General features: G+C 47.0%; 1 protein-coding gene across 2 annotated transcripts in view; it reads left to right on the forward strand.

Moving 5' to 3' along the window:
* Positions 1–26,318, forward strand: part of EBF2 (EBF transcription factor 2) — a 177,574-nt gene that overhangs the window by 12,689 nt on the left and 138,567 nt on the right. For both annotated transcript variants that reach the window (XM_071579036.1, XM_071579038.1), the window contains exon 6: positions 4,432–4,500. In XM_071579036.1, coding sequence (XP_071435137.1) covers positions 4,432–4,500 — 69 coding nt within the window. The remainder of the gene's footprint in view (positions 1–4,431; positions 4,501–26,318) is intronic.

A 26,318-nucleotide genomic window follows, 5' to 3' on the forward strand; every position in this document is an offset into this window, starting at 1 on the left:
CTCTTGTTGTTTCTTGTTGTTGTTTCCTGCTGTTGTTTCCTGCTGTTGTTTCTTGTTTTTGTTGCTGTTTTTGTTGTTGTTTTGTTGTTGTTGTTTTGTTTCATTTTGTTTTTTCCAGCTCATTCATAACATAACCCATCATTTCCCTCGAGTGAATCTATTTAGAAGAGAAAATACAACTACAAAAGATGTAGAAAACAGAAGTTTTAAGTTTTGATATTCTTAAGTCATTGGAAGAGAAAATATAACTACAAAAGGTGTAGAAAGTCTGAAACTTTGATATTCTTAAGCCACTAGAAGAGAAAATATAACTAAAAAGGTGTAGAAAATACAAGTCTTAATATTCTTGATATTCTTGTCTTAAGCAATTAGAAGAGGAAATATAACTATAAAAGGTGTAGAAAATACAAGTCAAGTTTTGATATCTTAAGCCATTGGAAGAGAAAATATAACTACAAAAGGTGTAGAAAATACAAGTCTGAAGCTTTGATATTCTTAAACCATTAGAAGAGAAAATATTTTCTACACCTTCTACAAAAGGTGTGGAAAATAAAAGTCTTAATATTCTTGATATTCTTGTCTTAAGCAACTAGAAGAGAAAATAAAACTACAAAAGGTGTAAAAAATACAAGTCTTAATATTCTTGATATTCTTGTCTTAAGCAATTAGAAAATATAACTACAAAAGACGTAGAAAACAGAAGTTTTAATATTCTTGATATTCTTGTCTTAAGCAACTAGAAGAGAAAATATAAATAAAAAGATGTAGAAAACAGAAGTTTTAAGTTTTGATATCTTAAGCCATTAGAAAATATAACTACAAAAGGTGTAGAAAGCCTGAAACTTTGATATTCTTAAGCCACTAGAAGAGAAAATATAACTAAAAAGGTGTAGAAAATACAAGTCTTAATATTCTTGATATTTTTGTCTTAAGCAATTAGAAAATATAACTACAAAAGATGTAGAAAACAGAAGTTTTAATATTCTTGATATTCTTGTCTTAAGCAACTGGAAGAGAAAATAGAACTAAAAAAGGTGTAGAAAATACAAGTCTTAATATTCTTGATATTCTTGTCTTAAGCAACTAGAAGAGAAAATATAAATAAAAAGATGTAGAAAACAGAAGTTTTAAGTTTTGATATCTTAAGCCATTAGAAAATATAACTACAAAAGGTGTAGAAAATACAAGTCTTAATATTCTTGATATTCTTGTCTTAAGCAACTAGAAGAGAAAATATAACTACAAAAGGTGTAGAAAACAGAAGTCTGAAGCTTTGATATTCTTAAACCATTAGAAGAGAAAATATTTTCTACACCTTCTACAAATGGTGTGGAAAATAAAAGTCTTAATATTCTTGATATTCTTGTCTTAAGCAACTAGAAGAGAAAATAAAACTACAAAAGGTGTAAAAAATACAAGTCTTAATATTCTTGATATTCTTGTCTTAAGCAATTAGAAAATATAACTACAAAAGACGTAGAAAACAGAAGTTTTAATATTCTTGATATTCTTGTCTTAAGCAACTAGAAGAGAAAATATAATTACAAAAGGTGTGGAAAATAGAAGTCTGAAGCTTTGATATTCTTAAACCATTAGAAGAGAAAATATTTTCTACACCTTCTACAAAAGGTGTGGAAAACAAAAGTCTTAATATTCTTGATATTCTTGTCTTAAGCCACTGAGCATCTCTAAGGGTGTGACCCCAGCCCAGAGTTGTAGCAGAAATGTGAATATTGGGGAATTCCCACCAATCGTTTGCTTGAGGAGAATATTGTGGGTTTGTCCCAGAGTTTGGGGGGTTTGGTGTGAAACGAGCCCTTTGTGTCACTTGGGGAGATGTTTGTGCTGGAGCCTGAGGTGAAATCCTGGGGAAACAGAGATTTAAAGATGGGCCCAAACATCCTCTGTGTCCCTGTGGTTTATTGACAAACTAATCCTCCACCAAGAGTGATTGTTCCCCCTAATCAAAGGTTTTTCCATCTGTGTTTGGGCTCAGGAAGTGTTGCAGTGGAGGGGAACAAAACCCATCACTTGAAGGAAAATCTGTTACCCAAAAGTGATGAGAAATGTCAAATTTATGTTATTCTGAAAGGATTTCCTGCTTTTTTTTTGGGGTGGGGCTTATTATTATTTACTTCTTTGCAAAACCTCTCACATCTTGACTTTTGGTAGAACCCCCCCCAGTTCTTTACCAACAACTCTTGGGGAGTGAAATACGTAAAAGATTCACTTCCAATCACGTTGGGAGAAGGAGGGAGTGGAATTTTCTGAGCTGGATGAATTTCCAGAGCTGCTCTGAAGGCAAAGGAGCCACCACAATTTACAGCAGCTCCAGGGGCTGCCCCGGGGGGGTTTGCAATATTTAGTGTCTCCTTTTATTTGAAAAGGATGAATAAGTGCAGGTTTGAGGCCAAGGGAATGGAGGGATGTTGAAACAGTTAGAGCTGCTGTTCCAATAGATCTGCTGCTTCCAGCTCCTCTTCCTGGGCAATTCCAGCCTGGGAACAGCAACTGGAACTGCAGCCACTTGGAATTTTTCACATCTGAAAGAGAGTTTTTTGTCTAAATGTTCATTTATAATTGAATATTAGGCATATCAAGCTAAAGAAGCCTCTCTTTCATATTTTATGCTGCCTTCAGTATTTAAATTATTTTAATTCGAGTTGGTTTTTAATTCCTCTGCTTGGAATTGCTCCCTGGTTGGAAAACTGAGGGTTTCACACTGAGTGGAGAGTTCTGCAAGTAAATTCAGCACTTTGGGCAAAAACCTCAATAATTTCTCCACTCCACGAGTGTAAATTTGAACAGACCCTGCAGAGTGAAACATCATTTTGGAAAGGCCTTTGAGCAACTTCAGGCTGGTCCTGATTTGGTGACTTCTGAGGGATGTGGAACTTCTGGGGGGGCCTTAAAGCTTTGGGTGCCTCCACCTTCCCTTCCCACCTTGGCTTTGGTTGGGATGAACTCCCTGAGCACAGAACCAGCTTTAGTCTTCAAATTGATTTCTGTGCTGTCGCTACAAATTATTGAAATTGAGATTTTTCAGAGCAAGGACTTTTAAACTTTTGGTGCTCAGCTGCTGAGTGTGTGAGAAGCACCACCCATATCAAGTGAAATAAAACAATACTTGTGTGTTGATCTATAATAATAATAATAATAATAATAATAATAATAATAATAATAGTAATAATAATAATAGTAGTAACAATAATAGTAGTAATAATAAAATAATAATAAAAATAATAATAAGAATAACAAGAACAACAATAATAATAATAGTAATAATAATAATAGTAGTAACAATAATAGTAGTAATAATAAAATAATAATAAAAATAATAATAAGAATAACAACAACAACAATAATAATAATAGTAATAATAATAGTAGTAGTAATAATAATTAAATAATAATAAAAATAATAATAAAAATAACAACAACAATAATAATAATAGTAATAATAATAATAGTAGTAATAATAATAGTAATAATAATAAAATAATAATAAAAATAATAATAAAAATAACAACAACAATAATAATAATAATAGTAATAATAATAATAGTAGTAATAATAGTAGTAATAATAATAAAATAATAATAAAATAATAATAAAAATAACAACAACAACAATAGTAATAATAATAGTAATAATAATAAAATAATAATAATAATAAAAATAATAATAAAAATAACAACAACAGCAATAATAATAACAATAATAACAATAATAACATCAACAACAACAATAACAACAATAACAACAATAACAATAATAACAATTATCATCATTATTATTATCACTATTATAGAATGTAAGCATTGTTATTTTAATATATATTTATATATTATAATAAAATATAGGCATAGGCACAGGTTAATCTTATTATCACTGAAACAATTGCAAAGGGTTTGCAAATACCAACCTGAAAAAAATCCCTTCAGATCTTTACTGGGATCTAATTATGTTCAGCTTCTGGTTTTTCATGTAGCATTGAAGTTTTTGGTCACCATATGAAACACAGGAACTATTATATATTTAATATAAAAAAATCAGTTATTGCAATAGGACAAAGCACGAGGTTGATAATTGTCTATTCTAACACCTTCCTATGACCTTTAACCCTCCACACCATGTGCCACTGTAATGACATCATGGTTGTGGGAATCACTAATTAGCCTTTATAAATATCACCTCAGCCTGAAGTGTGACCATCTTGCTGCTCATTTTTGCCTGGGCACTTCCAAAGGATTCCAGGGAGCCAAGTGCCAACCTCCAGCTGGCACCAGCCACGACCTGGGCACTCAATTCCCCTCCCAGGCAGAGCTCTCACCCTCTGGGAGTGTGGAAGGTTTGCTGACAGAGCTCCAGCTGGTTCTTTGCTCTCAGCTGTCCCAGAGGTCTCTGACTTTGGTTCTCTTTCCCTCTCCAGTCGCTGCTGTGAGAAGAAAAGTTGTGGCAACAGGAACGAGACTCCGTCTGACCCCGTGATCATTGACAGGTAGGACACGAATCCTCTTCTTCCCCCAGAAACACCCCCAAGTTGTTGTTTCTGCTCTGAGGGTCTTTCTTGCTGGTTGTCTGTTGCTGTCTGTCATTTGACAGAGTTTGATGGTCATTTTTCCAATTAAAGCCTTTGACAGAGTTTGATGTTTATTTTTTTTTTTAAATTAAGTTCCTTGTGCATCGTTTTTGTTGTGGCCAAATATTCCATGTGTGCATCTGGAATCCTTTCTGCCCACCAGGGCTGTGGTGCAAGTGGATTATTGAGTCAGACCAAGCTCTGAGCAGCTTGGAAACCTCAGTCATATTCCTTAATAATCCTTAAGGAAACAACAACACTGTTGTAGAAATGAAGGAAGGGGTAAAGGCAAAAGGATCCAACCTGACTGTCTGGGATTTGTGAGCAGCTCTGGGTGCACCAGCAGCTCCCTGTGTTCCTCACCTCCAGGTCTGGCCTCTCTTGCCTGTTTCTAGACAGGGGAGAGCAGCACTTTGTTAAATCATGGACTGGTACATTAAAAATATCGAGTATTTCATATTACAAATCTTGCCTGTGAAACTCACTGACTCAGAGTGTTTGAGATCTGGAATCCAGCAAGGTGCAAACAGGAAAAATCCGAATAGGCAGAGCAGTTCCAGGGAGGAACACACAACCAAGGGCTCCAGAAGGAGAACAGTAAATAAGCAAGAGCCAGGGAGAAATGTTTCCCCCCTGACTATTGTGTAGGAACTGTTTAAAGAGTTCCTTCTCCCTGAAGCAGCTGGTGAGGGGCCAGTGGAGAGTTCTGCTGGAGTGGCTGATTGTGGATTCAGTTCTGATGTCTCTGTGTCTGGTGTGTTCCATCTCCAGCCTAACAAGCATTGCTTGTCAGGGCATTGCTTGGGAAATTCTTTTGGCACTCAGAACGCTCAGGCTGGGCTGAATAAAGATCTGCAATCATTGCCTTCAGTTTTTCATCATGGTACATCTGAATAATTTGGGAGCTCTGATGTTGGTGGGTTTCTTCCACTCCATTTCTCCCATAGCTTTGCCTTTTAATTCTCTGCTTACAAGTTGTGGTTGGGGCCAGAGTTGGGCCTGGGCAGTTTGTGTGGGCACTGGGGGCAGTGCCCTGACCAGAAGCACAACTCCCAGATATGCCATCCTGACCTTTCCTATGAAATTTCTGGCTTATTTTTGGCTGTGCTGATGTTTGTTATGAATCTGCATTTGGGAACTCTCCAGCCTGAAGTCTGAATTGTGCTGGAGGAGCAGGATGAGGTCAGGCTCTATATTTGCCTGGGAGCTGAGACCAGGAAGGGGCTGATTCCTGATTTTGTCATCCTGAGCAAGCTGTCCATTTTCAGGGAAAAAAGAAGGTGCTGATGTTTTTCTGTGGGCATTTGAGACCTGCTGGTGTGGAAGGCAATGGAGGGGGGGAACTGTTGGGCACAGCAGGGTTTGCCTTTAGACAACTGGGAGTAAAATGTGCATCACAAGTCACCTGCATGCTCAGTGAGTCCTAACCATCCCTAACCATCCCTAACCTTCCCTAACCTTCTCTAACCTTCCCCTAACCTCCCCTAACTTCCCCTAACCTCCCCTAACTTCCCCTAACCTCCCCTAACCTCCCCTAACCTCCCCTAACCTTCCCCTAACCTCCCCTAACCATCCCTAACCATCCCTAACCTTCCTCCCCTAACCTCCCCTAACCTCCCCTAACCTCCCCTAACCATCCCTAACCATCCCTAACCTTCCTTCCCTAACCTCCCCTAACCTTCCCTAACCTCCCCTAACCTTCCCTAACCTTCCCTAACCTCCCCTAACCTTCCCTAACCTCCCCTAACCTTCCCTAACCTTCCCTAACCTCCTTTAACCTTCCTTAATCTTCCTTCCCTAACCTTCCCTAAACTTCTCTAACCTCCTCTAACCTTCCATAACCTACTTTCCTAACTTTCCCACCCTAACCCTCCCTGATCTTCCCTAACCTCCCCTAACCTTCTTAACCTTCCTTAACCTTCTTGACCACCTGGACACCCCTGGGCACCCCTGGGCACAGCTGGCTCATGTTCAGCCCCCTGTCAATCCAAACTCCAGGTCCCTTTCCCTCTGTCCCCTCTCCAGCCGCTCTGTGCCCACCTGTGGAACTGCAGGGCTTGGGGTGGCCAAAGGGCAGGACCTGCACTTGGCCTTGTTGAACTCCATCCCATTGGAATCAGCCCATCCCTCAAGTCTCTCCAGATCCCTCTGCAGAGCCCTCCTGCCTTCCAGCAGCTCGACACTCCCTCCCAACTTGGTGTCAGCAGCAAATTTGCTGGTGATGGACTCAATAAAGTCATTGAGTTCCACCATGACCTGGAAGGAGCTCCAGCAGCAGCGCAGTGATTTCCCCTTTATTTGTGTCTCTCCCCACTTTCTGGGCTTCCAGAGACCAAACCTTAGACTGGTTTAATTAGCCTAGACTGCTCTGCTGGTTTAGCTGTTCATTGCTGGAGGGAGACACAGCTCCTTGGTGTCCACCAGGCCAAGGGGACTCGTGTCCCTGCTTAAAAAGGAAGGAACAGTTCAGTGGGAAAGAAATGTCAGCCATGTTGTTGTTGTTGGGTTTTTGCTTCTCCTTGAAAGAATTCCAAAAGTTCTGATGCTGAATAAAACATTTCTGCAGTGACCTTTGCTCTGGGGACTCGATTTAGATCCCAAGGACCTTGCAGTTATTTTTCCACTCACTCGTGGAACTTTTCTCTCTGAAAAGGAGCTTCTTTGCTGAGATTATGTGTCCTCTCCCACCAACCCAGACCTGTAGGATACAGTGGGATATTTCCTGTGGTGGTGGAGTCACAATTCCAGTGGAATTCTGATTTCCCAGCTCAGCTCCTGCTGTTGCAACCACAGAAAGCACCACAGGACTGTGAGACCCCCTGAACACACACGTGGCTTTACATTTTCAACCCCAAAACGTTTGCACACCCAATTTTTTTAGACACGACGAGCCACAACAGTTCTCAAAACACCACAACAAGCCTCAACTTTGTGTACAGACCCCAAATGAGGCAGAGCTGAAGTGGCTGTGCCGTGTTGCTGTGCCGTGTTGCTGTGCCGTGTTGCTGTGCCGTGTTGCTGTGCTGTGTTCCTGTGGTGTGTTCCTGTGCCGTGTTCCTGTGCCATGTCCTGTGCCATGTTCCTGTGGTGTGTTCCTGTGCCGTGTTCCTGTGCCGTGTTGCTGTGCCGTGTTCCTGTGCTGTGCTCCTGTGCCGTGCTCCTGTGCCGTGTTCCTGTGGTGTGTTCCTGTGGTGTGTTCCTGTGCCCTGTTCCTGTGGTGTGTTCCTGTGCCGTGTTCCTGTGCCGTGTTCCTGTGCCGTGTTCCTGTGGTGTGTTCCTGTGCCGTGTTCCTGTGCCGTGTTGCTGTGCCGTGTTCCTGTGGTGTGTTCCTGTGGTGTGTTCCTGTGCCGTGTGGCTGTGGTGTGTTCCTGTGCCGTGTTCCTGTGGTGTGTTCCTGTGCCGTGTGGCTGTGGTGTGTTCCTGTGCCGTGTTCCTGTGGTGTGTTCCTGTGCCGTGTTCCTGTGTCATGTCCTGTGCCATGTTCCTGTGGTGTGTTCCTGTGGTGTGTTCCTGTGGTGTGTTCCTGTGCCATGTTCCTGTGCCATGTCCTGTGCCCTGTTCCTGTGCCGTGTTGCTGTGCCATGTTCCTGTGGTGTGTTCCTGTGCCGTGTTCCTGTGGTGTGTTCCTGTGCCATGTTCCTGTGCCATGTCCTGTGCCCTGTTCCTGTGCCGTGTTGCTGTGCCATGTTCCTGTGCCGTGTTCCTGTGCCGTGTTCCTGTGGTGTGTTCCTGTGCCGTGTTCCTGTGGTGTGTTCCTGTGGTGTGTTCCTGTGCCATGTTCCTGTGCCCTGTTCCTGTGCCCTGTTCCTGTGCCGTGTTCCTGTGCCGTGTTGCTGTGCCGTGTTCCTGTGGTGTGTTCCTGAGCCGTGTTCCTGTGCCGTGTTCCTGTGCCATGTCCTGTGCCGTGTTCCTGTGCTGTGTTGCTGTGCCGTGTTCCTGTGCTCCTGTGCCATGTTCCTGTGCTCCTGTGCCCTGTTCCTGTGCCCTGTTCCTGTGCCCTGTTCCTGTGCCGTGTCCTGTGCCGTGTTCCTGTGCCATGTTCCTGTGCTCCTGTGCCCTGTTCCTGTGCCCTGTTCCTGTGCCCTGTTCCTGTGCCGTGTTCCTGTGCCGTGTTCCTGTGCCGTGCTCCTGTGCCGTGTTCCTGTGCCGTGCTCCTGTGCTGTGTTCCTGTGCCGTGTTCCTGTGCCGTGTTCCTGTGCCGTGTTCCTGTGCCATGTCCTGTGCTCCTGTGCCGTGTTCCTGTGCCGTGTTCCTGTGCCATGTCCTGTGCTCCTGTGCCGTGTTCCTGTGCCCTGTTCCTGTGCCGTGTCCTGTGCCGTGTTCCTGTGCCGTGTTCCTGTGCCGTGTTCCTGTGCCGTGTTCGTGTGCCGTGCTCCTGTGCCGTGTTCCTGTGGTGTGTTCCTGTGCCGTGTTCCTGTGCCATGTCCTGTGTTCCTGTGCCGTGCTCCTGTGCCGTGTTCCTGTGGTGTGTTCCTGTGCCGTGTTCCTGTGCCATGTCCTGTGTTCCTGTGCCGTGCTCCTGTGCCGTGTTCCTGTGCCGTGTTCCCATGGTGGGTCCCACCACTGATGGGTCCATCCTTCTTTCCTGCTTGGTTTTTGAATTGGGAGGTTTAAGAGACTTCAGAAGTGTAAATATTCCTTTTATTTTTTCCCACCCTCTTGGCTGAAGTGGCTCTTGCAGTTCCTTGGAGTTGCTACAAACTGGAGTGTGAACTTTGATGTTTCCTTTACTGAAATCATAGACAGGGGTTGGAAGTGGAGTTGGGGGGATTTGGGATAGAAAGGTGGAAACTCCTTCCTTTGAAGATGATGCTTCAAATGCAAACTATATTTTGTCATGCCTATATTGTAATTATTTACTTTGTTGCCTTTCCCACACCCACTGGTGCAGATCAAAAGAAACTTGGTGTTAGGGTTAAGAGGTTGTGGATGCTGTAAATTTATTTAATTCCTCATTTTGCTGCAGATTTTCTTGAGTTGGGCGACTTTGGATATAAATTCCCCATTAAGCAAATGGGAATGATCTTTTAAATTTTATTTTCTTTGGGTTTCTTGAAGATTTAAGCTCTTTAGAGCAGGTTATTTTGTGTGCTTGTTACTCTTAGTGCTTTAATGAATCTGCTGAAACTGTGATCTAATTGAACCCTCCAAGTGGGGGGAACTGGGTGACTTGTTTGGTTGAACAGTTATTTGCTTTTTTTTCTTTTTTTCTCTTCTCTAATAGAGACAAACAGAAGAAATTTCTATGTCGTTCAAATGACAACTCCTAAATAATCAAAAGAAATTTCTGTGCAATTCACACAAAATATCTTAATTCAGTTAAAAATGCAGCATCGTTGGGGTGGGGCAGATTTTGTGTCACTGCCAGGGAAATCTCTGGGGACAGCACCACAAATTGTGAGTCTGAGCCCTGGGGAGGTTCTGCCCTCGAGGTTTTCTGCTGCCTTTGGGCTCTTGGAAGGAGGTCCCAGCTCAGAGGCTTCCACAGCCTCAGGTCGTGGCTCCAAACCCTCCTGTGTCCACCTGGACTCGTCCTCATGGTCCTTTGAGGAGTTCAATCTGTGCTGCCACCACAGTTTATCCCTTTATTTATTGGGATTGGTGCTGGGGCAGCGCTGGAGGGCTGGGATGGATGGGCGGGATGTGTTGGGTGGCACTGTGGGGTGGCACTGTGGGGTGGGATGTGCCCTGGTTGGGATGGGTGGGGTGGCACTGTGGGGTGGGATGGCACTATGGGGTGGGATGTGCTCTGGTTGTTGGGATGTGTGGGGTGGCACTGTGGGGTGGGATGTGCTCTGGTTGTTGGGGTGTGTAGGGTGGCACTGTGGGTTGGGATGGCACTGTGGGGTGGGATGTGCCCTGGTTGGGATGTGTGGGGTGGCACTGTGGGGTGGGATGTGTGGGGTGGCACTGTGGGGTGGGATGTGCCCTGGTTGTTGAGATGTGCTCTGGTTGTTGGGATGTGTGGGGTGGCACTGTGTGTGGGATGGCACTGTGGGGTGTGTGGGGTGGCACTGTGGGATGTGTGGGCTGGCAGTATGGGGTGGGATGTGTGGGGTGGGATGGCACTGTGGGATGGCACTGTGGGATGGCACTGTGGGGTGCGATGTGTGGTGTGGCACTGTGGGGTGGGGTGTGCTCTGGTTGTTGAGATGTGCTCTGGCTGTTGGGATGTGTGGGGTGGCACTGTGGGGTGTGTGGGGTGGCACTGTGGGGTGGCACTGTGGGCTGAGATGGCACTATGGATTGGGATGTGTGGGGTGGCACTGTGGGGTGGCACTGTGGGCTGAGATGGCACTATGGATTGGGATGTGTGGGGTGGCACTGTGGGGTGGCACTGTGGGGTGTGTGGGGTGGCACTGTGGGGTGGCACTGTGGGCTGAGATGGCACTATGGATTGGGATGTGTGGGATGGCACTGTGGGGTGGCACTGTGGGGTGTGTGGGGTGGCACTGTGGGGTGGCACTGTGGGCTGAGATGGCACTATGGATTGGGATGTGTGGGATGGCACTGTGGGGTGGCACTGTGGGGTGGCACTGTGGATTGGGATGCCCCTGAGCAGCCAGGGCAGGGCTGGCACTGGGGCAGCACCAGCTGGGCACTGGGCACACTGGTTTCAGTGTGCAGCACCAACCAGCTGGCACGTGCTGCCAACATTCAGGGTTTAGGATTGATATTTATTTGAAAAGCCCAAGCCACGGGCACAGCTGGGAACTTGTCAGCACCTCTGGGAAGAGGCAGGAGAGCCTGGATTACATTCCTGTGCCGTGGGGGTCCATCCCTTCCTGCAGAACGGGCACCATGGATGGAGCTTTCCCTCCCTGCTGGTCCCCTGCCCTCCCTGCTGGGTGGGTGGGCAGACGGGGATCCCTTCCTGGCACTTCCACAGGCACTAAAACTGACTCAAGAGGGGCAGCTCTTGCCTGAATCAACCACTGTGACCTGCAGTGTTGAGTGCTCTGTGTGGCATGTCCAGGTTAATGGCACTGGGCTTTATGTCCTCTGTGGGGTTGTGTGTCCCTCCATCCACAGATCCCTTTCCCTGAAAAGGGCATTTGGATTATCTTTCATTTTGAAGGATCTAACTTGCCATAAGTTCTGGCCATTCTGCTCCTTTTCCTTTTTGCTTCCTTTGTTCTTTTTTCCCTCCTTTTCCCTTAATCTCAGCCATCTGAAAAGGACTTTCTTCCATCCCAAATTTCTCCCTTCCATCTGTCATCCCTTTATCAACAAGAAATGCCCAATTTTGGGCTGCTCTGCCAAACCATGCATGACCCAAGGCTCAGAGGAGAGCCTGGACCAGATTCCCTGTGCCCTGTCCCCTCCAGTGGGTGACACAAGGCTCAGAGGAGAGCCTGGACCAGATTCCCACTGCCCTGTCCCTTTCAGTGGGTGACAGAAGGCTCAGAGGAGAGGCTGGACCAGATTCCCTGTGCCCTGTCCCCTCCAGTGGGTGACAGAAGGCTCAGAGGAGAGGCTGGACCAGATTCCCTGTGCCCTGTCCCCTCCAGTGGGTGACACAAGGCTCAGAGGAGAGCCTGGACCAGATTCCCACTGCCCTGTCCCTTTCAGTGGGTGACAGAAGGCTCAGAGGAGAGCCTGGACCAGATTCCCTGTGTCCTGTCCCCTCCAGTGGGTGACAGAAGGCTCAGAGGAGAGGCTGGACCAGATTCCCCCTGCCCTGTCCCCTCCAGTCACTCCAGTCCCCTCCTCAGCTTCCCCTTCAGTGCAGAGCATTGATCATCACCTGCCTGTGGTGACCAGGAGTTTTATTTTTCCTATTTTGTTTTCAGGAGTGTTTAATCCACCAGACAGAGCTGAGTTGTCCTTACTCTGCCCTCCTTGAGCCTGTCAAGGTGGCACAAAAGTCTCTGCTGCTGCTGAGGGGTGGCAGGAGGAGCCCCAGCCCCTGTCTCAGCTCCCCAGGAGCTCCAGTCCCCCCTGCAGCCCCCCAAGCCCACAATGAGCCCTGCTCTTGTCCTGGGGAGTCCCAGCCTTTGTTCCCTGCTAAACCCTGCTCTCCTGCAAAGAGCTGCTGTTGTGCCATCTGTCTCTTTATGAATTTTTTAGTAGACTGGATGTTTGTGGGGAGTCAGTAACTTAAAGTGCACCATCCCAGCCATTTGACAAGTGCTTCTCTCAGTGCCTAATTTGTTTGTTTGCTGCTTTGTTGTTTTTTTTTCCCCCTCCTCTCCTCTTTTAGACAAAAAGAAAATTCTTTACTAGTTTGTTGTCCAAAACATCTTGAAATCTTTGCTGTGTACAAACACTTAGAGCTTGTAAATGGGCTAAACTGGAGACTAGCTTGTGTCACTTAATGTTTTTTCATGCAATGTCGACAGACAACAGATTTTCCAGCAAGCTGGTGAGCCAAAAGGAGCTTCAACATCTTTTTTTGAGTGTGTTAGAAAAATCAAACCAGCCTGGATTGATCAGTGCAAGTCCTGAGTTCTGCTCCACTGCAGACTCCCTGGATTTCTCCAGCCATTCCCAGAATCTTTGTTTAACTCTAAACCAAGTGTGTTCATGCTTTCCTCTGGTAACTCAAAGACACAGATGCTGAGAATTGATGTGTGGAAACACTCTGGTGAGGGGGAAAACTGTTGCTGTTACAGTGGAGATGATTTTAGAGGGATTTTAAGAGTTACTTTCCCCCCAGACTGTTGGTTGCTGCTTCTGCAACTAAACAAGAAATAAATGAGATGAAGTTGAAATTTCTGCTGATTCCAAGCAGAGGTTTATTAGGAAATTAAACTGGAAGTGGTGTTTTATACTCCTGTGCTATCCATGTGCTGTCCTTTCATCCTGGGCACCTCAGCTGAGCCCTCCATGTGCAGAGACATTTTCTGGGATGTGCCAGAAGGGAAAATGCAATGGGAGGGATTCTCAACCAATATTGAGCACTTGAGTTCCACTAAATCTGGAGCAGGAACAGTCAGCACATGCTCTGCTTTGAGAAACATGATTGTCTGAGCAAGGACATCTTATGCAATGTAAAGAAATAAAATCTGATTATTGCTACTACTGCCTGGAAGCCTTAAGAAAATAAGCCCAAGGAAGACAAGACCCAAAGGATTTTAGCAATTCTGCATAAATCAGATAAGCTTCCCTGGTGCTTTAGAGCAGTTTGGACACAAGCATGGATGAATTCCAGCCTTGTTAGATGAGTTGTGCTTTAGCTGAGATAAAACCACTGGTGGTGCTGGCTGGGAAAATCCTGCCTGGGCAAAGTTTAACTTTGGTGCAGGAGGATCCTTTGTCCCCTTTCAAGCTGGAGCTTTGCCCCTGCAAGAAGGAGAGTTTGGAGCAGTTTGTGCTCATGTGAGGAGGGTCAGGGGCTGCAGAGTCTGCTGACCTCGGGACAGGGAGAGCAGCATGAGGAGCCACTGGGATCAATGGGTTGGGAGTAGTGGAAAGGGGAATGGAATACAAGTTTCCCATGAACTAAAGCACCTCTGGGAATAGAAGCTGAGGAAAAATTCACTGTGCAAACAGCACAGAAGAAATTCTGGACATGCAGAGCAGTGGGGTGTGACACAGGTCCCTCCACAACTCCCCTCTTGGGAAGTGGCTCTGCCTCTGCCTGGATCCATCTGCCCTCATCCATGAAAATGCCAATATTCCAGAGTATTTCCATCCTAATCAAAGCATCCTCTGTGCCTTTATGACCTGAAATACTCTTCCTTATCACTGTTGCATTCCTCTTGGCCTCTGTCTAGACCTGGTTTTATGGACTTGTCACTTCATCTGCCTTACCCTTTTTTGTTGCTGCCTCTTTGCTTTCACTTTGAGCCTTTTGGTTCTGTCCATCCCTTCCTTGTGCCGTCCTTTCACCATCTGTTTCTGGTGGGATCTCCTGTATTTTCTACCCTGTAAACATCCCAGGATTTCAGCCTCTCTGAAGAAATCCTGCCAGGGAATGTGTTCCTGCTTTCAGATCCTCCCAATTAGTGTTTGCTTATAGAAAGGGGATGAAATCATTTCTCCTGCTTGGAACATCACTCAGAGTCCTTATAAAATGAAGACAAGACAGGTTGAAAGTATATAATGGATATCTGAAGCTTGCTAAAGTCAGTGGGAGATGTAATTTAAAATCTTTTAAGAGCTTCCATGAGTTGCCCAAGATGGTGAAGGAGACACAGTGAGGAGAGGAATCCAAGTGGTGTGTGTTCCATCCTGGAACTGCTTTCCCTCTCTGCAGCTGCAACTCCTATTCCCATTTTCCTCCCTGCTTTGGATCTCTAATATGCTGCTGTCATCCACCCCACCTTTCTTTTCTCTTCATTATATCCCCCCTTTCCTCTCCATCCCCTCTGCTAATTTCCTTCCCAAATAAATGCTGATTTCTCCACGGGCACTCCACTTATAACTCCACGTTTGGTGGCTTTTCCTTCAAGTGGAGTCCATGGAGCTTGTAAATTGTGTTGGATCACTGAGCCCATAATGAGCCTTCTGAGTCCAAACAGTGCAAGTCTGCAGGGATTTTATTGTTCATAAAGCCCCTTCCCTGGGGAGTGATAGAGCCATTAGGTGTGTGCTGTGTTTAATATTTGGCCATGACAGGAAGCAATAATTTCTCTCTTTTACTGGGGCTCCTGAGTTGTTTTGAAGCACTCAGCTTATTTGAGGCTCAGGGACTGTGAACCCATTAGGCAAAAGGCTCTTCCCTGCATGGGTTTGGATCTTCCTACAAAGGCTATTTCGAGAAAATAAAATGAAATGAAGTGGCAACAGCTTGTTCTTTGGTGGTTTGTAATCCCTTGCCCCTGTCACTGCCAGGGGTGGGCACAAAGCTGCTCTCACCACACAGTGGCATTTCTCAGGCTGAATTGGAATTTATTTAATTTATTTTTTAATTTATTACAGCACCAAACAGCCACCAGGGCTCCTGTTTATGTGGGTTCAGTCCCCTGGATGGACCATTCCTTTCAAAGTTGGCCCCTGATGTCCTTGTGGGTCCTTTCCAACTCAGAATTTTCTGTGGCTCTGGGATAGGACATCTCATGGGTTGGATTATTTATCTTGCACAAATCCGTGTCAGATAAATACCCCAACCCATAACAAGTCACAGAGTCCAGAACATTCTGAGCTGGAAGGGACCCACAAGGATTGAGTCCAACATTCACAAAGCCATGGAAAATCCTCATTGAATGTCAATGGAAGCAGCAGCAAAGCTGTGCTCAACTATCCTGGAAGTGGTTAAATATCCATATATATATTAACAGGGAAGAAGCATCCAACCAACTAAGAATTTTGGGTGTCGCTGCTCCTCTGCCAGCCCTTCCTTTGCATTCCCAGCCCTTCCCTTGCATTCCCAATCCTTCCCTTGCATTCCCAGTGCTCTCCTTGCATTCCCAATGCTTCCCTTGCATTCCCATTGCTCCCCTTGCATTCCCAGCCCTTCCCTTGCATTCCCAGCCCATTCCCTTGTATTCCCAGCCCATTCCCTTGCATTCCCAGCCCTTCCCTTGCATTCCCAATCCTTCCCTTGCATTCCCAGTGCTCTCCTTGCATTCCCAATGCTTCCCTTGCATTCCCAGCCCTTCCTTTGCATTCCCAATCCTTCCCTTGCATTCCCAGCCCTTCCCTTTCATTCCCAGCCTTTCCCTTGCATTCCCAGCCCTTCCCTTGCATTCCCAGTGGTCCCTTTGCATTCCCATTGCTCCCCTTGCATTCCCAGCCCTTCCCTTGCATTCCCAGCCCTTCCCTTGCATTCCCAGCCCATTCCCTTGCATTCCCAGCCCTTCCCTTGCACTCTCAGCCCTTCCCTTGCATTCCCAGCCCTTTCCTTTAATTCCCAGCCCATTCCCTTTGCATTCCCAGCCCTTCCCTTGCATTCCCATTGCTCCCCTTGCATTCCCAGCCCTTCCCTTGCATTCCCAATCCTTTCCTTTGCATTCCCAGCCCTTCCCTTTCATTCCCAGCCTTTCCCTTGCATTCCCAGCCCTTCCCTTGCATTCCCAGTGGTCCCTTTGCATTCCCATTGCTCCCCTTGCATTCCCAGCCCTTCCCTTGCATTCCCAGCCCTTCCCTTGCATTCCCAGCCCATTCCCTTGCATTCCCAGCCCTTCCCTTGCACTCTCAGCCCTTCCCTTGCATTCCCAGCCCTTTCCTTTAATTCCCAGCCCATTCCCTTTGCATTCCCAGCCCTTCCCTTGCATTCCCATTGCTCCCCTTGCATTCCCAGCCCTTCCCTTGCATTCCCAGCCCTTCCCTTGCATTCCCAGACCTTCCCTTGCATTCCCAGACCTTCCCTTTCATTCCCAATCCTTCCCTTGCATTCCCAGCCCTTCCCTTGCATTCCCAGCCCTTCCCTTGCATTCCCAGCCCTTCCCTTGGATTCCCAGCCCATTCCCTTTGCATTCCCATTGCTCCCCTTGCATTCCCAGCCCTTCCCTTGCATTCCCAATCTTTCCCTTGCATTCCCAGCCCATTCCCTTTGCATTCCCATTGCTCCTCTTGCATTCCCAGCCCTTCCCTTGCATTCCCAATCTTTCCCTTGCATTCCCAGCCCATTCCCTTTGCATTCCCATTGCTCCCCTTGCATTCCCAGCCCTTCCCTTGCATTCCCATTGCTCCTCTTGCATTCCCAGCCCTTCCCTTGCATTCCCAGCCCTTCCCTTGCATTCCCAGACCTTCCCTTGCATTCCCAGACCTTCCCTTTCATTCCCAATCCTTCCCTTGCATTCCCAGCCCTTCCCTTGCATTCCCAGCCCTTCCCTTGCATTCCCAGCCCTTCCCTTGGATTCCCAGCCCATTCCCTTTGCATTCCCATTGCTCCCCTTGCATTCCCAGCCCTTCCCTTGCATTCCCAATCTTTCCCTTGCATTCCCAGCCCATTCCCTTTGCATTCCCATTGCTCCTCTTGCATTCCCAGCCCTTCCCTTGCATTCCCAATCTTTCCCTTGCATTCCCAGCCCATTCCCTTTGCATTCCCATTGCTCCCCTTGCATTCCCAGCCCTTCCCTTGCATTCCCATTGCTCCTCTTGCATTCCCAGCCCTTCCCTTGCATTCCCAGCCCTTCCCTTGCATTCCCATTGCTCCCCTTGCATTCCCAGTACTCCCCTTGCATTCCCAGTGCTCCTTCCTCCAAACCAAACCTTACAGGAAGATCCTGGAATGTTTGTAAAGGAACAGGAATTACAGAGAGGTTTAAAACCAGGACACAGCGAACACCGGGAATGGTGGCACAGAGAAACGAGACTTTGAGGCCAACACCAGTTGGATTTCATTATTTTTTAAGGGATGTGCTTGGGTTTTCTGGTGCAGCACTGCTATAAAGTTGTTTCAAATGGGTCCTGATTCAGCAGAACAATTAGCATGTGTGTAATTATTTAATTTAAACTAAACTCTGAATGGAAAGGTGGAGCTGAAGAGAGTTGATGTCTGGGCTTCTGGATCCTGTCCCATTTGCAAACTTTCTGTGAGAAACTGCAATTCTTGGGGTTTTTAAAGGTGAAACTTGGGATTCTCATGTTGAGATGAGAATTCATGAATCTCAAACTGAAAACTCTGGTCTGGATGATGGATAAGACTGAGAGGTGTCTCCTTCCTACAAGTCATTTATCTTCAGTTTTAACTGGGGTTGGCTTGAAATGACCCTTGAATTTATGGCTAAGGGAAATTTCCCTGGAACTTCAACTTGTGCTGGATTCTAACTTGGATTGTGAGTGTTTAATTAGGGATGTTTTCCAACCCTCTGCTCTCATCAGGCTGTGGGTGCTCAGCCCCTCGAAGAAAAGTGAGGAGGACTTTGTAGGGAGTGTAAATCCTTCTCCTTGAGCTGCTCAGTCAAAATTCCTCTGCTAAAGAGGGGGAGAAAAAGCCCCCAGTGTTGTGTCAGAGTCACTTGTTGACATAGAACCTCACAAAAAAAAAAAAAATCCTCTGGGATGTTTTGGTTAAAGGTGTTTTGTTGGGTTTTTTTTTCCCTCTTTATCTCAAGCCTTTCCCAGCATTCCTTCAGGGACATCTGGTTCTCTCATTTTCCAGCTTTACTTTGGTGCCTTCAAGAAGTGTCACTGTCAGTCCTTTCCCTTTAGCAAACAGCAGCTTTGCCAATAATTTGCCTAAATTATATATATATATAATTTATATATATATATATAAAAATATTTATATATTATATATTTATATATTTTATATATTATATAAATTATATATAAAAATTATATATATAGAATATAAATTATATATATTAAAAATAAATATTTATATTATATATTATATAAATTATATATAAAAATTATATATAATATAAATGATATATATATATATAATATAAATTATATATATATATTAAAATATAGAAATTTGTGGCAAAAAACTAACATGCACCTTTTCTGCTGTGGCTCCTCTGCCCTTCCCTGGCCACAATAAAAGCCTCAGGTTGGGCTCTTGCTGATATTAATTTAAATATCTCTTTGAGGCTTCTGATACTTTCAGCCTGTCCTGGTGTTGTTGTGTTTTAGCCATTCCTTCTCTCCCTGCTGCTCTCCATGGAATTCTGTTTCCTTCTTAAGTGGACTCAGAGGAAAAGGTCTCCTCTCTTTGCACACCACAGTTGTTTGAACCATTGTGATAAATCATAAAGCAATTAAAAAAAAACTGATTAACCATGAAAATATTTTCAGAAGTTTTTTTTTTAATTTTTAAAATTTGGCTTCTAGAATTCTTGATAATTTTTTCCAATACTAAGGAGGTTTTGTCAGTTGTTGGCACTGAAGTTTTTCCTTATAAAACCTTGTTCCACCCCCAGCAAGCTCTTGCAATATTCTAATTTTATGACCAAATAATGTCCTATTAAAAATTAGGGATAAATGGAGCTGGATTGAATCCTTCATGAAAATTATTCTACTTGTACCCCCCAACTAATCCCTGCTGATGTTGGGCTCCCATTTCCACACTGCTGCTTCTAATTGATGTTATTTGAGCTGATCTGTTTGCTGGTCCCTGAGTGGCCACTGAAACTTGAGATGCCTTTTGGAGGGTCTGTGTGAAAAAAATTTACTGCCAGAGAGGTGCCACTGAAGGACTTCTGGCTGTGGGTGAGATTCCTGTTGTGTGCAAACACAACCACTGCCTTGCAGCCCAGTTTATGTCTGGCCTGTTGTGCTGGTTTAAAGGTGAACCTGCAGGAGAAACGAACCCAAAACAGAAGAGATTCTAAGTCAGAGTTCCAATTTAATACCAATATTGCAATCAATGCAGTGGCACAAAGAGCAATTGGGTTTAACCCCCAAGCCCAGCAGTCTAACCCAGCCCCCTGGGGCACAAACACAGGGGGGTTTGGTGGCCCCTGTGCTGAGCCCCACATGGTTCCCCCGAGGCCAAAGGCAAAGGAGGGGACAAAGCTGTTGGTGCAGATGATGGCAGAGTCTGGGGGAGAGTGGGGGGCTCCTCCTGTGCAGGGTCTGCTCCTGCTCTGGATGCCAGGAGTGATGCCAGAGGTGCCCAAAGGCCAAGATTGTCTCCCCTCAGGTTTGGGTGGGAGCCCCCAGTGCCTCCCCCAGGGCAGGGAGTTCCACCCTGGGGGATCTGACTCTGGCACTCAGGGGGGATTTTGGACTCGTTGCTGGCCCCTGAGCAGAGCTGAGCCCTCAGGTGGGTGTGGAGGTGCCAAGGAGTCCCTGCAGGGCAGTTCTCCCAGCTCCTCTGCCAGGCTTCTTTCCCAGCCAGCTCCCAGCCTGAGGGCTCAGCTGTGCCCTGGGCAGCTGCTGCCAATGGGCCCTTGGGAACAGTTGCTGGGCAATGGCCCAGAGGGTTTGGAATGCCCAGCTTTGGGCACCCCCACACTGGGACACCCATCATTTCTTCCCAGACAGAAGTGGCAGTGGCCTTGTTTCTGTGCTTGGAAGGTCAGCAGAGGACCAGGTGGGACCACCTGTGTGTCCTTCAGGACCTGTGGGTCTGTATCCCTCCAATGATCCACATGGAAAAGCTCCCCCCAGAGTGTCTCCCACCTGGAGCTCCACCACTAAAATCCTCCCTCACCCCCTGGAAATGTCCAGGTCTCTCCCAAGCCTTGTTTTCCCCTGGAGTTCACTGTTGTTTGGGCAGCCCTCCCCCCCACCCCAGCAGAGGTCACACCAACATGACCTCTGGCTGGGACGAGGAAGCTGCTCCATAATTCACGTGGCCAACTTGATTTCGGGGTCCACAGTTGTTTTTTCCACTCTCCTAATCAAGATGCTCATTTAATTCTATTCCAGCACCTGTTCAGCAATTAACACCCTACAATTTGCATCTTACCCTGACATTTGCTATCTTTCCAATTAGTTTTTATATCAGTATAATTAGGGAGGGTTATTACAGTGCATCAAGCAGGGTCGAGGATATTCCCAAGCCTTTAAGCTCTTTCCCAGATTTGTTTAGGGAAGCCACTGAGGGTAAATGGTTGATTAGGATCACTGTTTTTCTTCTTCATTCAGATCAGGCGAAAACTGTTTCCCCATGTGGCTCATGAAAGATCAGGGAAATATGTCAGCCTGTAAGAACTAATATTATGTAGTTCATGACTTTTGGGGTGAATTTACAGGGGATTATGAGGAAGGGTCAGGCTGTGCTGCCCCTTGAGCTCCACTCAAGAGGGCACAGGATGCTCTTGCTTTGTATCAAGCTGAGCAAATTGTAACAAGGGGTTTCATTTTTAAAATCAATTTTGGGGGTTAGCAGGTTGGGTGGGTGAAAAACCCAAATTAGAGGGAGTATTGAACACTCAGCTTAATTGGTAAAGACTATGGGAGTGAAATGACTGTTCTTAACATCTTTTAATTTAAATGTCTGGCTGGTCAGCTGGGATTGGTTGGGACTGCAGAGCCCCAAAGGGTCTGGCAGGCAATTGTTGGCCCAGAGGAGCTCCCTGAAGTCCCCTCAGGCCCTGCTGATCCTCCACCAGTCAGAGCTGATAGAGAGGAGCTGATTGTGTGTAGGGAGGGGATGAGATCCACAGGATGGATCAGAAGGGAGAAGATTTTCTCTTACAGCTCTGCATGGACTCCTGTTCTTCAGGTTTGGTTTACAATTCTCTGCCTCCAGCCCCCGAATTCCCCTGAATCTCTCTCAATTCTGTAGGTGCACACAAAGCTTTGTATTATCAAGAGGCAATATTGCCCTTGGCAAGGTTGCAGAGGAGGATGTGATTGGAGGAAGATCACAACTTGCTGAAGAGGTGGATAAAAAAACCAACAACCCAACCACTACACTTCATAAAAAAAACCAACCCACAAACCCCCACCACACTTCTTGCTGCTGTGTCTGGTTGTTATTCTGAGCTCTGCTGCAATTTCCCTTGATGATGCTCTGCAGGCCTTGGCAGGGAGAGCTGCTGGGACCCCAAAGGAGGATCAGCCCACCCCAATTCCCCAGGCTGGAGAAGCTGCAGAGCAGCCCAGATCTCGTGTGCTGGATTGGTACAATCAGTGCTGATGGTTTCCAGCAGACAATACATTTAGCCTTGCTCAAGTTTGTATTATTTATTGTAATGAGCTTCACCTCTCCCCATTCTGTTTTTTTTATTTTTTTTTTTAATCTCCATGTGCTTTATATGGATATCTGGGGTTGAAAATAAGGGGTTGAAGTGTCTTGGGAAATTTGGGCAACAGGGAAGAAGTGGGGGGTTGTTTTATGCAGTGGGAGGAAGGGGCAGATGTAAAGGGGGCAAACATAACACTGATATAAAGTAATTAAACCCCTTTACCAGTGCACAGAACCCACCTTGTTCATCACCCTCCTCAGCCCATGAGAGCAGAATTTGGCCTAAAACCCAAAAGCATTGCCATTTATTGCTCTGAACGTTGTGTCAGGCTGTTCTAGGAGAAGTGACCTCCTAAAAGCACTGGAGCTACAACAGAGGGGAGGAGAAAAGGAAAGGAATGAACCTTTGTGAGGATCAAAACTCCACTTGGGCAGAGCAGAAGGGACAGGAGCACCTTGGTGATGCTGTGCCCAGAGGCTCCAGTGCCTTCTGCTGCTCCCCTGTGCTGACAGGGACTGGGCTGGGTCTTATTCCCAAGCTTTTTTCTTGGCCAGAATCCTGGAGGTTGGACTGAGCTCTCTGGATGAGAATGTGCCTCTTCAGAAATTAAGTCCTGAACTTAAAAGGCTGTAAATGTGTTTTGAGAAAGGGGAAAGGACCATTTGTAGAACTCTGATTTCAAAGGGCAAAGAGTTTCTATCAATTTGATTTCCCATCTCATTTTCCAAGCTCTTGTGTTTAGCTGGATGCTCATCCAAGGTAAACCCTGAGCATTGTCCACCTGCATCTGCTGTTCACCTCTGTGTCTCCTGCTGAATTCTGGAGCTTCATGTACTCGGTATGTGAGTGGAAAGAGGGATCAAATCCCTCAGTTTTAAATGATAACCACGTTCTGTGTTGTGTAGGATAATGTCGTTATCTGACCCCTTTTCTGCAGTGAAATCTCCCATTCCCTCCTCTGTCCCTCACAGATTTCACCACAACCAGTTCATTGAATTTAAGAATTGTGCTCTAAATCTTTGTATCTAATGGTCCATCCCACCAATGACCTCTTTTCAGGAGGCAGAATGAAGTTGGGTTGAAGGACTTTCCATCAGCATCCAAAGAGAAAGTTTTACCCCCAGAGTTCAGAATGTGCTTAGGGTGCATTTCTCTTTGAATCCCTGAGTTTGGGGCTGCTTTGGGATCAGACTTGGAAAAGTTGGGTCTTTTTCATGTGGCTTAGATGGAAAAGTTGGGTCTTTTCCATGTGGCTTAGATGGAAAAGTTGGGTCTTTTCCATGTGGATGAGGTCACCCTGTGCTCTCCCTGCTGCAGAACCTCTTGCTGGACTTTGCTGAGCTGTTCCCTGCTGGGATTTCTGTGCTGCTTCCCTGGGGACAAAAGTCCAACCTCCACAGGAGCCACACTCCCCACTGCAGGGACCTGCTGGATCTGTGCTGGCCCTGGGAATGGGAGAAAAGCTGAATTAAGGACATGAATAATCATATTAATGATGTTTGCTGAGCCTCTCCTCCGGTGCTGCAGCCAGTGTAATTGCTTCAGTGCTTTGTGTGCGAGCCAGCAGGCTGGTGGGGAAATGCAAACAGAATTATTCCCCTCCCTTCTCCCCAAACAAGCAGATAGCCACTAATAAGGGCTCTTTGTTTCCTAAAAACCTAAAAATAGGAGCATGATGTGCAAGCAGGCAAGATTTGTGTGTGTAATCAGCGCTGGCTGAGCTGCCAACTGTGCTGCATTTCCTCTGCTTTGGGGGGATCTCGCAGGGCTTTGCAGTTTGTTTTAATAGAAATGAAGTTTCTCTGGATGCACCTCTGAGTGTTTGTGGGGGAGAACCAGCAAAAAACGAGCAGTTTTTCCAACCCCAGATTTATCAACACGTTATTAAACTGAATCAGTGCAAAACTCTGCCAATGCTTTTTTTTTTTTAAATAATCTTAAAAAGCAAGTTAGGGAAAAACAATAATAATAAAGGTGTTAATAGTTGAAACTAAAGTTTAAAATAAGACAAGTTAGGTGATAGCGGGGCGTTTGCCTCCTCAATTCCTCCCGCTGTAAATCTCTTTGCCTGAGGTCGGTGATTACGAGCTGTCAGGTACAGAAGGAGGTAGTTGGCTGCTGTTTGGAAATAAATAAATTTGGGAGACGATGAAAGCTCACACAAAACATTTGGGAGTTCTGGAGGTGCTGCTGGTGGCGTTGCCTCCTGTGGGACTTTTGGGGGATGGAGCAGAGGGGGCTGAGAGAGCAAAGGGACAACCAAGGAGTGTTTGCAGGGTCCAGATGCCCAGATTTTTTCTGTTGTTCCAGGAGGGCTCAGGGCAGAAAGCACCGGTGGGGAGGGGGGTCCGGGTTCTGTGGGGCTGCGTTTCCACCCGTCCTGGGGTGCCCATCGCTGTGGGTGCCCTCTGGGCATAGAGAGCTGTGGGTGCCCTCTGGACATAGAGAGCTGTGGGTGCCCAGCTGGGCATGGAGAGCTGTGGGTGCCCCCTGGGCATGGGGAGCTGTGGGTGCCCCCTGGTCACGGAGAGCTGTGGGTGCCCGGGTGGGCATGGAGAGCTGTGGGTGCCCCCTGGGCATGGGGAGCTGTGGGTGCCCCCTGGTCACGGAGAGCTGTGGGTGCCCGGGTGGGGATGGAGAGCTGTGGGTGCCCGGCTGGGCATGGAGAGCTGTGGGTGCCCGGGTGGGGATGGAGAGCTGTGGGTGCCTCCTGGGCATGGAGAGCTGTGGGTGCCTCCTGGCATGGAGAGCCGTCGGTGCCCCCCGGACATGCAGAGCTGTCGGAGCGGTGCGGGATGAGCTCTCAGGTCCGTGCGGGATGTGCTCGCAGGTCCATGTAGTGTGACTCCACAGTGTAGGATGTGCTCGCAGGTCGGTGCGGGATGAGCTCTCAGGTCCGTGCGGGATGTGTCCCCAGGTCCGTGCGGGATGTGTCCCCAGGTCCGTGCGGGATAAGCTCATAGATCCATGCGGGATGCGCTCACAGGTCCGTGCGGGATGTGCTCGTAGGTCAAGGCGGGATGAGCTCATAGATCCGTGCGGGATGCGTTCGTAGGTCTGAGATGGATGAGCTCCCAGGCCGAGGCGGGATGAGCTCATAGATCCGTGCGGGATCCGCTCGCAGGTCCGTGTGGGATGAACTCGCAGCTCCGTGCGGGATGTGCTCGCAGCTCCGTGCGGGATGTGCTCGCAGGTCTGTGCGGGATGCGCTCGCAGGTCTGCGGAATGCGCTCACAGTTCCGTGCGGGATGCGCTCCCAGGTCCGTGCGGGATGAGCTCACAGATCCAGGCGGGATGCGCTCACAGATCCAGGCGGGATGCGCTCGCAGGTCCGGGCGGGATGTGCTCCCAGGTCCGTGCGGGATGCGCTCACAGATCCAGGCGGGATGTGCTCGCAGGTCTGTGCGGGATGCGCTCACAGATCCAGGCGGGATGCACTCACAGGTCCGTGCGGGATGCACTCACAGATCCAGGCGGGATGTGCTCCCAGGTCCGTGCGGGATGAGCTTGCCGGTCCGTGCGGGATGCGCTCGCAGGTCCCCGCGGCTCGGCGGCGGCGAAGCAGCCACTAGGGAGCTGTCTTTAGCTCCGCATCTCACCACCAGCAGCCACTCGCTTGTGTTCCCTTCAAGGATATGCCAACTCGCGGTGTATTTATACAGTTTTGTCTCCATAATGCTGATGTTTCAGCTCCCTTTACCCGCAGTGAGTTGGGGGGGTTTGTTTAGGGATCGACTTTCCCCTCTCCACGTTATTCCCTTTGGGATGTTCCCTCCTCACCCTGTGGTGATCTCTGTCTCATCAGGAATTTGAGCAGGATTGCCACATTCTTGGTCTCTTCTGAGAATCCCCAAATTCGTGGTCTCTTCTCAGAACTGGGGCTTGGCCTTCTGTTTGGAACACTCACTCCTAAGGAAGTTATGGGGAAATGTTACTGTCATTCCATGAGGAAAATCCATTCCAGAGGATGTGTCCGTGCCCTCTGCACAGATGAGACAGCCCTCCCAACACAGATGCAGGAGAAGACATGGAATAACCAGAAAAGCATTAGCCAGGAGCTCCAGTTGTGATTAACATCCGACCCAGCTCCCCTTAACCAAGATATTTCATGTCTTTGCTTCAATATCAACAGTCAGATTTGATTATTTTAAGTTGCAAGCCTCCCATAATTAAGAGGGGGAAAACTCTGAAAGAAAAATGATGAAAAAGTTCATATTTTTCCCTTTCAACCCTAATTGATGACAATGTGACTTGCAGCTC

The sequence above is a fragment of the Pithys albifrons genome, chromosome 29 (genome assembly GCF_047495875.1).
Source record: "Pithys albifrons albifrons isolate INPA30051 chromosome 29, PitAlb_v1, whole genome shotgun sequence".
Lineage (NCBI taxonomy): Eukaryota > Metazoa > Chordata > Aves > Passeriformes > Thamnophilidae > Pithys > Pithys albifrons.